General features: G+C 38.1%; 1 protein-coding gene across 3 annotated transcripts in view; it reads left to right on the forward strand.

Annotated features, from left to right (window-relative positions):
* Nucleotides 1-13,941, forward strand: part of SIPA1L1 (signal induced proliferation associated 1 like 1) — a 388,865-nt gene that overhangs the window by 259,824 nt on the left and 115,100 nt on the right. For all 3 annotated transcript variants that reach the window (XM_054025262.1, XM_054025263.1, XM_054025264.1), the window contains 2 exons: nucleotides 3,005-4,817; nucleotides 10,701-10,831. In XM_054025262.1, coding sequence (XP_053881237.1) covers nucleotides 3,320-4,817; nucleotides 10,701-10,831 — 1,629 coding nt within the window. In that variant the 5' untranslated portion in view covers nucleotides 3,005-3,319. The remainder of the gene's footprint in view (nucleotides 1-3,004; nucleotides 4,818-10,700; nucleotides 10,832-13,941) is intronic.

Genomic DNA, 13,941 nt, shown 5'->3' on the forward strand with positions numbered 1-13,941 from the left:
ATGGATCAGTAACTGGTTAAAAGATAAGAAACAAAGAGTAGGAGTAAACGGACAGTTTTTACAATGGAGAGAGGTAAATAGCGGGGTCCCCCAGGGATCTGTACTGGGACCAGTGCTGTTCAACATGTTCATAAATGATCTGGAAAAGGGAGTGAACAGTGAAGTGACGAAAGAGGATAAAAAATTACTCAAGGTAATTAAGTCCATTGCTGACTGCAAAGAGTTTTACAAAGGACTATCACTAAACTGGGTGACTAGTGACAAAATGGTGGATGAAATTCAATGTTGATAATTGCAAAGGAATGCACAGTGGAAAAAATAATCCCCACTATACAACAAAATGGTGGGTCCAAATTAGCTGTTACCACTCAGGAAAGAAATCTTGGAGTCACCGTGGATAGTTCTCTGAAAACATCCGCTCAGTGTTTGGCAGCGGTCAAAAAAGCTGTCAAAACTAACAATGTTTGGAACCACTGGGAAAGGGATAGATAGTAAAACAGAAAATATATTAATGCCAATATATACATCCATGGAACGTCCACTCCTTGAATAGTGTATGCAGTTCTAGTCACCCCATCTCAAAAAGATATATTGGAATTGGAAAAGATGCAGAGAAGGGCAACAAAAATGATTAGGGGCATGGAACAGCTTTCATATGAGGCGAGATTAAAAAGACTGGGACTGTTCATCTTAGAAAAGAGATGGCCTAGGGGAGATGTGATAGAAGTCTATGGAATCATGAGTGGCATGGAGAAAGTGAATAGAGAATTTTTTTTTACACCTTCACATAACATAAGAACTAGGGGTCATCCGATGAAATTAATAGGTATCAGGTTTAAAACAAACAAAAGAAAATACTTCTTCACACAGTCAACCCGTGGAACTTGTTGCCATGTGATGTTGTGAAGGCCAAAATTATAACTGGGTTCAAAAAAGAATTAGATAAATTCGTGGCGCATCGGCCTATCAATGGGTATTAGCAAGATGATCAGGGATGCAACCCCATGCTCTGGGTGACCCTAAGCCTCTGACTGCCAGAAGCTAGACTTGGACAACAGGGGATGGCTCACTCGAAATCTTCCTGTTCTGTTGATTCCCTCTGTAGCCTCTGGTACTGGCCATTGCCAGAGACAGGATACTGGGCTAGCTGGACCATTGATCTGATCCAGTAAGGCTGTTCTTATGATCCTGTATGTTCATAGAACATCTTCGGTTGACTTCAGTTGCCACTGAGAGTGCTCAGCACTTCTGCATATCAGACCTTCCGGTCTCAATAAGAGCACCTGCTGACTGGCCCCTCCCAGGCTCAAAACGAGGAACACATAATTAGTGACCACATATGAAAAGTTTGGCTTGTGAAATAATTGCAAATTCAGTAGTTTTGTGACCGAAGTAGCCGGTCAGCCTTTAAGAGTTATCCTATTTAGCTATATAAAATGATTTTTATAAATAATGGTTGATGAAGTGGTACTAGGAAGACAATTGCATGTCTAAATGGCTGCACAAAAACATCAGTATCACTAACTGCTTGCACTGTTTTTGCTATGTGTACTAGAATCAGTTTGCATTTTTCCTTCCTAAATGTTCAGCTTTATATAAATACCTGCTGCTATTTCAAACCCGGTTCTGTCTATGGCAAGTGAAATTAAAACATACTGCCTTTGGAAGTAGAAAATGTTCTGGCAGGATATTTAATTACTGTGGAAGTAAGTACTCATTACTTTTGAGAGTTGACTGCAGAAAGTACTAGTTTTCCTAGAAGCACCAGAACCCTTGATTCATAGACAATACTGCATTGTCAACGTGGTGCTGGTTCAGCAGCATCTTTCCACAGATATTTGGCAAGTATTTAAAGGCCACATTTTGTGTAATTGGTTTAGTCTTTGAAAATGATCCACTTCTTTTTGTTAAAGGATGTACACAGCAGTACTGGATTTTATGCTGACATTCTCATGCCTTTGTCTTCTACCAATTGGGGAGTATTTGTATAACTTTTTGTAGCTCCTCAAAGAGTAACATAATGCTTTGTCATCAGTTTTGGTGCTGGGGAGTGTAGAAGAGCATTTCTTTTAGTAGCCTTGTGAAGCTGGAATACAGAAGAGCTGTGATATTCACAGTATTTTCTCAGCAAGTGAAACATTTCCATATCTGGATATGCAAGTGTATGTGTGTGTGTGTGTGTGTGTGTGTGTGTGTTCACGTGCACACCTTCACATTGTGTATACATAACAAGTGGGAAAATGGTGCTGAGGTGATGCTACATATTTTCTGAAATATTCAGCTTTTGTGCAAATAGGACTGTGGGGGCAAAGCATAGGATAAGTGTTCCTGAAATAACTTATGTCTACAGTAGAAACCTTTTAGAATCTGTTTCTTGTTAGCTTTCTGCAGTTTTGTTATTAGCAGTAGTATAAATAATTGTGAAATAGTAACAAAGGGGAATAGTGGATATTGATTTCTAATTACTCACAAGGGTGGTTGACATCTAAACATTAGTCTTGCTTACAAACCTTAAAAGAATTGTATTCTTCTAACTCAACTAGTCTACTGAGATACTGTACAAATCATTGATTTATTACACAATATGTGTGCTTTAATATGGAGCATACCTGTCACACTGAAGTATTTTATGACCTAGTTAGGGTTCTTGGGATACTGTGAGTGGGCTTAGAGCTGTGGCTGGGGGCTGAGTGCTCTCTGCTTTGTTTTGTAATATTCTCTGCCAGCCAACCTAGAAAACAGCACGGACCTGTTCAGTAGGTGTGCTTTGTACACAAATGCTGCATCCAAAAGTAATAATAGTCTTTCTATATGCCAATCAATAGTACAGTACATGAAAATTTCACCACTCTACATTTTTGATACAGTGAAGGAGGGTTTAAAAGTGGATTGTTTGTTTTACATATAACTTTAGTTGTAGTAATTTATTTAATACATTTGGTTGTGGGATAATGCATTTACATAAAATTACTAATACTTTTGTCTCCCTGTTTCTCTGTTCTAGGCATAAAATCATTGGATTATAATAACTCTGAAGTTTTGGATCCCAAGTGATGTTAAGACAATTTAGGCCTATTGGAATATGGCCACCTGTTAAAATGCAGAAGCTAAAGGAGCTATTACATATCAAAACTTACTGAAGACCTGAATTTCCTGGATATCTGTCATTTAACCACTTCCTTAAATGACCAGGATTGGGATCTCATGCAACCAGTGTATATTTTGGAGACTATTCTCCAAAAGGGAATTGTGCATTTAAAAAGCAGAGATGACTATGTCTTCTTTTGGAACTTACTAAAGCTAAACATATTTACAAATCATGACCAGCTTGAAGCGGTCCCAGACTGAAAGAGCTGTTGCCACTGGGGTAGCAGTTGGAACAGATGGAGGTTCTAAAGTCCATTCAGATGACTTTTACATGAGGCGCTTTAGGTCACAGAATGGCAGCTTAGGATCTGCAGTCATGGCTCCAGGGGGGCCTTCACGCAGTGAAGGTCCCCACCACCTTACCTCTACTCCTGGTGTTCCCAAAATGGGAGTTAGGGCCAGGATTGCTGACTGGCCCCCAAGGAAGGAAAATGTCAAAGAAACTAGTAGATCAAGTCAGGAAATTGAAACATCAAGTTGCCTTGATAGTATGTCCTCTAAAAGCAGTCCTGGGAGTCAGGGGAGCTCTGTTAACCTGAATGCTAGTGACTCTGTCATGTTAAAGAGTATCCAGAACACTCTTAAAAACAAAACAAGACAATCTGAGAATCTAGACTCTAGGTTTCTTACACCTGATGGTTACCCCAGTTCCCCTAGGAAAGCCCTTCGCAGAATAAGACAACGCAGTAACAGTGACATTACCCTAAGTGAGCTTGATGTGGATAGCTTTGATGAATGTATTTCACCCACTTTTAAATCTGGGCCATCACTGCACAGGGAATATGGCAGCACATCCTCAATAGATAAACAGGGAACTTCAGGGGAGAGTTTTTTTGATTTATTAAAGGGTTATAAAGATGAGAAATCTGATCAGAGAAGCCCAGCTCCATCAAAGCTCAGTGAACTTCTGATAGCCAGTGGAAGCAAGGGTTCAGGATTCTCTTTGGATGTGATAGATGGGCCAATCACTCAGAGAGAGAACCTCAGACTCTTTAAGGAAAGGGAGAAACCACTTAAAAGGCGCTCAAAATCAGAGACTGGAGATTCTTCTATTTTTCGTAAGTTGCGTAATGCCAAAGGTGAAGGGGAACTCTCAAAGTCTTCAGACCTTGAAGATAACCGGTCAGAAGACAGTGTTAGGCCTTGGACTTGTCCAAAATGCTTTGCCCATTATGATGTTCAGAGTATATTATTTGATTTAAATGAAGCAGCAATCAACCGACATAATGTTATTAAAAGAAGGAACACTACAACAGGAGCTTCTGCTGCTGCTGCAGCATCGTTAGTTTCTGGGCCCTTGTCCCATTCTGCAAGTTTCAACTCTCCTATGGGCAGCACTGAAGACCTGAATTCAAAAGGAAATCTCAATATGGACCAGGGGGATGATAAAAGCAATGAACTTGTGATGAGTTGTCCTTATTTTCGTAATGAGATTGGCGGGGAAGGAGAACGGAAGATCAGCCTGTCCAAATCTAATTCAGGTTCCTTCAGTGGATGCGAAAGTGCCTCTTTTGAGTCTGCTCTTAGCTCCCATTGCACAAATGCAGGAGTGGCAGTACTTGAAGTACCCAAGGAAAATCTGGTGTTACATTTAGATAGAGTGAAAAGATACATTGTTGAACACGTGGACCTTGGTGCATACTATTATCGGAAATTCTTCTATCAGAAGGGTAAGTAACCTCTTTTTCCTATAATATATCACTTTTCTGTGACTCCAAATAGGAAATTATTTTGGCATGTAATAATTCATGCAAATCTTACTATGGAGTGCTGTATTCTGCTGACATTTTAATAACTTAGAAGTAAGTTTACCCATAATAATAATAATTAAAAAAAAGCATACATCTTGATTCAGGGCAAAAAAACCCAAAACATTTAAATGAAGGTAAAAGGCAACAGTCTTGATTTATGTGCATGATATCTTCCATTACAGTTATCACTCTAGGAAGAGAATTCTTATTCACGTAATTCTACAAAAATTTCAGTATTTTTGAATAGCAGCAGTTTCTTTCTTAGATAGCAATTATCTTAAAAAACAGCAGTAAGAATCAATTTTTTTGTCAACTAGCTTTCCACAGGCAATGGTGGATTTTTCCAGAGGATAGGGGTGAGGGTGTGTGTGTGTGTGTGTGTGTGTATATATATATATACATACACCTCTACCCCGATATAACGCTGTCCTTGGGAGCCAAAAAATCTTACCGCTTTATAGGTGAAACCGCATTATATTGAACTTGCTTTGATCCGCCGGAGTGCGCAGCTTTACCGAGTTATATCTGGATTCATGTTATATTGGGGTAGAGGGGTGTGTGTGTGTGTATGTGTATATGTATGTGTGTGTGTGTGATATATATATATATATATGTGGATACACTAACTGTCAGAGCACCAATGGATATGTCATTGGATTAAAAATACAACGTTATTTTGCAAAAACAAAGTACCTACTTTTGCTTCTGTTGAAGTCAGTGGCAAAAACACTAGCTGATTGCATTTGGAATAAAAGTAGGTCCCCGGCTTTAAATAAAATAGCTGCATATAGCATTCTTTACAATCAGTAGGATAATAATTGTACTATCTTAGTCAGACAGCCCATAATATTGCATAACTAATGCTGTAAAAGCCAGGTATTATGTTTGTTTTTATAAAATCAAACCAATGGTAACAAAAATAATCTGAGATCATTTCAGTACTCATTAGTCCCTTGTTTAACATTCTGGATTTAGAATTACATTCAGATTGGAAATCTAGGCTTTTAATGATGCACACATTAAAAATCATATGCTGAAAAGTCTCTATTCATGTCTTATTTATAAAAGCTTGAAGTATTGAAAGGGAAAGTGTTTTAACAACTGAATTTGTTTACTTTTTGATTTCATTTTGGCATGGATAATGAGACTGGATTGCTTAGTTTCTGGTTCTCATGTAGGAGCACGTACTTTCCCAAAATGTGGTCCACAGAACACTTTCTGGCAATATGCAGAAAAACTGACTGTTGGTTATACTGGCTGGAACTTCATTTCTAGTTGCTAAGTTACATTAAAAGACAGCTAAAAAAGAAAGGGAAATTCTCTGTGTAATTATGAATGGGCGGGGAGGGGTTCATAAGACTCTTTAAGATGAGGCCCACACAATGAAAATGTTTGAGAACCCGTGACAGTGCTGTAGTGTTTGGATTCCTAGTGTTTAATATTTACATAAACCTATTTGTATTTATTTTTAAATGTTTGAATGCTGCTATTGATATAAATTTGTATACAGTAAGTAACAATCTACATTTTGGGCTTAAAGTACTTGACAGCATCCTTTAACCACGAAATTGTGGCATCACTTGAGTCAAACATTCATATACAGAAATATTTGTAGTAAAGAATCTTATTTTTAATGTTGGCAAAATGAACTAAATATGGAAAGTGTCCACACTCTGTATTATAGTGGTTTTCTGTTCTTTTCCTTGATAACTAACTTTAATTTAGAACCATTTGTCCAGGATTCAATTGGCTGAGCTGCTTAGTGCATGACATGCGTACCTGTCGTGTGTTCTTGCAGGCCATATGGATCTTTACACATGTGGTTAGGGGCTGTAGTTGCTTCTGTTGATTGCCAAGGGTACACTGTAGCACCTGCTTTGCAGAAAGCCCCTCTACCTCGCCTCTTGTTCCTCTCACTGCTGGATCTGTTCAGGAAGGACCAGCTAGAAGAATAGTCAGTGGCAGCAGTGGGTGGCCAGCTGGCAGGGCAAGAGATATTGGAGCTTATTACTGGCCCCAACTGCCACTGGTAAGTCCCCAGCCATCATCTCAGACACTCCAGCCGTCATCCACTTGACCCTTATCTTCAGGGCAGCCTTGGTGCCACTAGCAAAGCCTACAAGGAAAGGGTGGCCCTCTCTGTGCAGGCCAACCTGTTGCTTCAGTCCTGAGTAAGTGAGGAAGTTCAGAAGATGAGCCACCTAAAAATTGTAGGACTCAAGATCATAGCATGAGAATTCATAACTTTGGAATGTTTATGCCATGGTATTGCTGCTCATCAAGTGTTTGGGCCACTACATCTTGGCTCTGTGCTTCAAAATGCATGGATACGTGACCGTACAATACATGTCCTGAGATGGCGTATTTTTGCCACAGTAAGGTCCAGTTCAATATATGATAATTTCAGAGGACACCTGCAAGAGTTATGCTGATTGTGGCTGTCATTCTCAATATGACAGTATGAGCTTTGGCCCCCTACTTATGGCTTCGCCAGCTGTTGATAATGAGTTTATCATGCTATTTTGTAGTCCCCTATCTACAGTTACAGCTTCTACAAAACTGCTTCCCATCTGTTTGAATTAGGTCCAAACTTCCAAACTAATTCTTGGTGTAGTTTACTCTATCCCAGTGAGTGAATGTTAATTGGAATCACTGTAGTAAGTGTCAGAAAGATTTAGAGGCTTGGTATACAGAACTTGAAGACAGACGAGTTTAGAAGATAGAGACATGTAGATGTTTCAGTTTTGAAAATGCTTCTTTTTCAAGCGAACATGTGACCTGCTGACCGTGTAAACATATAGAGGCTTACATTAGCACTAACTCACATTTGCCAAGTTGTGTAGCTCCACATGTAGCATCACACACTCACACACACACACACACACACACACAAAATGTAATGAGCTAATTTGCATATTTGCATGCAATAATAAATTTCAGCTTCTGTTCAATACTCCCTGCCCCAAGCAGTAGCACGGTTAGGACTCGGTATCTGTGTCACTTTCCTGGTGCCTTCTATTCACTGTCTCAACAGGCTATATAAAACATTAGGGATGAAATACCTCGCAGAGTGCCCGGCTGTCTGGTTTGGAAGCTGTGCAGGAAATTGTGATGGGAAAAGAGAATGTGTGGGGGTGTAGGAGAGGGATTAAGATTGGGTGCAAGGGAATGTGGGATACAGTGGAAAAGAGCAGGATACAAGGAGGGTGAGGGTCAGCAGATATATAAGGGAATGTGGATGGAGACTGAGGGGAGCACAATGGAATTTGAGGAGCAGGAGGGAGACTGGGAGCATGAAAATATAGTGAAAGGTATAGGACAGGAGATTAGAACACCATGGAAGGAAAATGTGAGTGCGGTAAGGACAGAGATAGAAACAGTTGAGAGGATGGGTGGTAACATAGGGGAGTGATTGGGAAGGTAAGTGTAGAGGGTGAGAATGCCAACTCTCCCATGCAGTGGGTTGGGAGAGGAGGTAAATGAAGTTCCCCTCCAAGCTAAGGGGAGAGCCTGGCCTTTTTGTGTGTGCGTGTAATAACATGTAAGCTTGGATTCTGAAAGTGAAATGATCACACACAAATAGAAGGTGGAAGAGAAGCTTGTCTCTTAAGGCAGAACAGAAATGCACAGTTGCGCTCCTTTTCTCTAGTCATGATGCAAAACAATTGTTGTGAAGAAGAAAAGAAAGTACCCAACCTCCAGCAGAGGAAAAAAACTTGCAATTCGAGTGTCCCATTTCCCATGCAGTATTAGATAAACAATTTTTGGGGTGCCTGAAAGTGTTCAGAGCTGGCTGTAATAGGTGCAGCAATGCTGCTTTTTCAGTGATGATATGGCAAGTGCAGGCAGATCCCTCAATATAGGTCATCTTGTGCTGATATACAGGATAGAGTTGCCTTGTATATCTCTGATCAGATGGAGTCTATTATCGTCTAAAAGGTTAAGGAAGCAGTGAGCAAAGTTTTTACTGGGAAAACTAAATAAATCAGATGATGTGAAAATATTTACATATTTTTAATTGCCAAACTCTGAAGCCTGAGGGTGAGGAAGGAGAGAGAGATCAGAGCCTGAACTCCAATCTGAGCTGCAGTGTCAAAGCACCACATCCACATAGTTATTTTTAGCACTCTTGCATTAGCTCCTCTACTACAAGTCTGTGGACGTGGGCTGAAAGGTTTGCTCCCAGATGCCGTGTAGACATACCCTGGTAGGTCATATGCATTTTGGTTGCTGTACAAAAAATAAACAATAGATCAATGTAAGCTAATCTGCTATGAGGTTAAACTTGCTGTTATGTGAAAAAGCATGCTTTTTTAAAAGTTGAGAATTACAAGTTTATCCAAGTTTGTAATAGCGCCTCCCAAATTGTAATTAATTTTTGAATAAAGAACTTACATAAGTTGTGCACAGTCTACACATACTAGTACAGTCAAAGTTTTGTTTTATACTACTTTGAAAGGAAATGTAAATTCTCTAATGAGTCTAATTTAAAGCAGGAAATTCCCAGAGAATTCTGAAAATGATAGGTGGCATTTCCCCCACATTGAATCTTTTATTTTTAATTGAAAGAATGAAGTTCCAGCCTGAAGTTCAACTAAGTCATGTGTTGCTTTTTTGGTAGGGCCTGTAATCTTCTGTTACTCTATGTATTCCATAAATACTTACAATATTATGATGTAATAGGACTTGTTGCCTTGTGAAATACTTTTGTTTATAATTTACTGAGTGGTTCTCTAAACTCAGGCTGCCAGGCCTTCTAGATTTGAATTGAACTAGTCACTCAAGATAGGTTTCCATTTAACTGTATGACATAATACATTAGTGGCAACTCTTCTCTCACCTCAACTACTTCAATCCTCATGCAAACAGTCCAAGAATTATAAATAGTAAAGAGGTCTCCTAGCTCAACTTCTGAATGCTTGTGCTTAAGTTTGTAGGTCTACGTTTTGTTGGACTACATTTTTTTTTTCTATACTGGAAAATTTGGATTTGTGCTTACGAATTGAGTAATTTACATGTGTAAAATAAGAATTAATTCATTTTACCTGTCTCGCAGCAAATAAGTGATTGTTTCTTCTGCCATGTTTTCCTCTGCTTTATCCAATCCAATTTTAAACTCAATTAAAACTTCATTTTCTATTGGTGTCTCTGTTATGAAATGTTTCTTGATATTCATCCTAAATTTTCCCCTATTTAATTTTGTCCCTGCATTAGTTTTATGCCTTTTTTCTCACTTATTTCTCAAATAATACTTCACTCTCTTTGATTGATTTTTATGCCCTTCAAATACTTGTAGAGGTTTATTGTATTGCCCCTGAACTGTCATTTGTCAAGCTATAAGTTTGTCTACAGAGAGAGTCAAGTATAGTCTATACTTCTTTTTATAGTATAATCAACACTGTCATTTCAGATTTAAATATGTAGTTCTGAATTTTTTGCATCCATTCATTTGCTTTCCATACTTTTACTTTTAATGCATTGGGTCAAATGTATTGATTAATTTAGTATTAGTGAAACCTACCCCTTTGCAAAGGGAGCATAAGGGGCAAACATATGTTAAGTCCCATTTCAGCTTTGTTTTGAGTACAGGTACAAAGATGAATTTCACCCTATAAATATAGATAGATCTCATTGGTGAATTGATGACTGAGGGTGAAATTTTGGCTTCACTGAAGTCAATGGCAACCTCCCATTAACTTCATTGGGTCCAGAATTTCACACTTAATAAATTATCTGAATGCAAAATGTTTCTGTGAGAGCTGTAACTTGAATTTTTCCTTTATTTTTATTTTTATACCCAAGAACACTGGAACTATTTTGGGGTAGATGAGAGCCTGGGTCCAGTAGCTGTGAGCATTAGAAGAGAAAAAACGGACGAAATAAAAGAAAATGGACCTCTATATAACTATCGCATCATTTTCAGAACCAGTGAGGTAAGCAAAGTATGAGTGGAATAAGAGGGGAAGAAACTAATAGTGAACAGGCAAAGCCAGATAGTATGTGGTAAAATCATAGATCCAGGTAGTTGTTGTATTGCAGATATTGGAAACCAGAAGGAAGCCTGTGTGTTGCTCATCATGATGCATTTTTGTCTTCCACATATAAATATGCTAAGTAATCTCCTTACCAAGTACCATAATAAATTATGTTTTACAGAATAAAGATAAATCTATCACCAAGTGAACTATATAGTAGCATTCTGCAAATAAGCAGTATATTTAAGCAAATCACTTTGGTTAGGGCTTGAAAAATTTACTGGACATTATAGTGAGAGGCAAGTAAGAAAGTATGGAACATTCTCCACCCTAACACTTTAGGTGGCAGTGCATTGGTCTCAGAAAACTATTGTATTTTTAACAGCCAACTAGTGCACATGGTGGGGAGAGGTGGGGTGAGCAGATGGGTACAGTGTACAAAATTAGCCTTCTTTTCAGGTGCTGAGTCTGGGCTTTATTGTTGGTCCCATCTTTCCTGGATGGTAGATGTTTGATAGTTCGGAAGCTTTCCCACAGATTCTTCTTTCTTTTCATTCCCTCCCTCCTTCTCAGCTGCTGCAAGGACAGTGTTTCTTTTTCTCTTTGCTTTTTTTTTTTATAGCAGAATGAAAGGATGGATATTCCACTCATCCTTCCTTCCAAACTGGGAAATTTCATTCTCTTCCTCTCCTTTTTCCTCTCCCATTCAGATTATATCTCCACCATTGTTGCTGTTTATGGCACATTTATTTTAAGAGTAGCCAACTTCACTGCTGCAGTTCTTATCCTTTAGCTGGAGTGAAGATGACCAGACTCTTTTCAATCTCAATCTCCTGCTCTATAAATTTAAGCAACAGAAGCTACTAACCTTCAGCTGCTGATAAGAATGCTGTCTCTGCTGGGGGAGTGAGGAGGTGCGTTCTGTACTTATGCAGGTGTTGGTTTCACCATTTCTTCCTCATATTGATAGATTTCTGGAGCAGCAAAATGAAATCTGAAACCACTGGTTAGTGAGAGTCCTTTTGTTCAAACTGCTGGGGCAGCAGAAGTGAAATTGACCAATCTCTTGTAAATTATACTTTGTTACAACAAAGGGATTGTTTCACTTTTGGGAGAATCTTGTCAGTGACAAATAGGGGAGAATGCTTTTTTAAAGCTGTCTTATGTCTGAAGATGTGTATTCTGTTTGTTGTTGAGTTTTACTATAAGGGGTACACACAATTGTTTGGTGCACCCAAAGATATGGCACAGGTTGTAAAAGCAATTATAGATTTTCCTGCTGTTGCTTTCTGTGTAGCTTGCTAACTTTAACTTACTTGACATTTACACTTGTCTTATAAAGCTACTGAAACTTTCCTTCTCACCATTAATTTCAAATAAAGTTCTATATAAGATAACTGTGATGTAACTTTCTTCTCCAAGAACATTCAAATGGACACTTTGCTTAGTTTATCTCATCTGAAGTATTCAGTTCAAATGCAGTTCAGTGCACAACTAGGACTTTTGTTTCCTATTTAAAGCTCAAACTCTGATAAATAAAGATTAGCATTCAGCTTGCAGACCACCTCAGGCTAAACTTAGAGTACCACTTGCAAAAGTTGTGGGTTTTTTGTCTCTTATATCTAATAGAATAGAGACTTACACTTAGGGTTTTTTTAAAATCTTAATGGTCTATTTTATTAGTTTGTGCAAGACATCCCATATCTTGCAACAGAATAGTAGTCCTTCTAACTGTATTGCTGGTTTAAATTTAGTCCAGCTTTGTAGTAACCATAAGTTACTACATAATAGCTGTTGTATGTTCTTCCTTCAAGTCTACAAATAGTTTTTTGAGATTTGAGATGGGTAAGCTTGCAAGTATTCTCACCTTAGCATCCCAACCTCGGCTTCAGTGAATCATAGAATCATCAAAATGCAGAACTGGAAAGGACCTTGATAGGTCATCTAGTCCAGTCCTCTGCACTGAGGCAGGACTAAGTATTATCTAGACCATCCCTGACATGTGTTTGTCTACTCTGTTTTTATAAACCTCTAATGACAGAGATTCCACAAATTCTTTAGGTAATTTGTTCCTGTGCTTAATTTTCCCTTACAGTTAAGAAGTTTTTCTTAATGTCTTACCTAAATCTCCCTTGCTACAGTTTAAACTAGGGCTGTCAAGTGGTTAAAAAATTAATCGCAACGAATCACTCTGTTAAACAATAATAGAATACTATTTATTTAAATATTTTTGGATGTTTTCTACATTTTCAAATTATTAATTTCAATTACGACACAATACAAAGTGTACAGTGCTCATTTTATATTTATTTTTATTACAAATATTTTTCACTGTAAAAAACAAAAGAAATAGTATTTTTCAATTTAACCAATACAGGTATTCTAGTGCAATCTCTTTATCATGCAAGTTGAACTTACAAATGTAGAAGTATGTAGGAAAAAAAACCAGCATTCAAAAAAAAAGGTAAAACTTTAGAGCCTACAAGTCCAATCAGTCCTACTTCTTGTTCAGCCAATCGCTCAGACAATCTGTTTATATTTGCAGAAGATAATCCAATTGATATATTTGAAAATGTAGAAATACATCCAAAATATTTAATAAATTTAAATTGGTTTTCTATTGTTTAACAGTGTGATTAATCACGATTAATTTTTTGAGTTAACCATGTGAGTTAACTGCAATTAATCGACAGCCCTAGTTTAAACCCATTACTACTTATCCTGCCTACAGTGGATGAGAACAACCTTTTACGTACTTGAAGACTGTTATCATGTCCCCCCTCAGTCTTCTCTTGTCCAGAATAAACAAACCCAGTTTTTTCAGTCTTTCCTCATAGGTCATGTTTTCTAGACATTTAATCATTTTTGTTGCTTCCCTCCAGTTTGTCCACATCGTTCCCAAAGCGCAATGCCCAGAACTGGATGTAGTATTCCAGTTGGGGCCTTATCAGTGCAGAACAGAAGAATTACTTCTTGTGTCTTGCTTATAAAACTACTGCAAATACATCCCAAAATGAGTTTTTCCAACAGTTTTATACTGATGACTCATATTTAGTTTGTGTTCTACT

The sequence above is a fragment of the Malaclemys terrapin genome, chromosome 4 (genome assembly GCF_027887155.1).
Source record: "Malaclemys terrapin pileata isolate rMalTer1 chromosome 4, rMalTer1.hap1, whole genome shotgun sequence".
In the NCBI taxonomy this organism is placed as follows: Eukaryota; Metazoa; Chordata; order Testudines; family Emydidae; genus Malaclemys; species Malaclemys terrapin.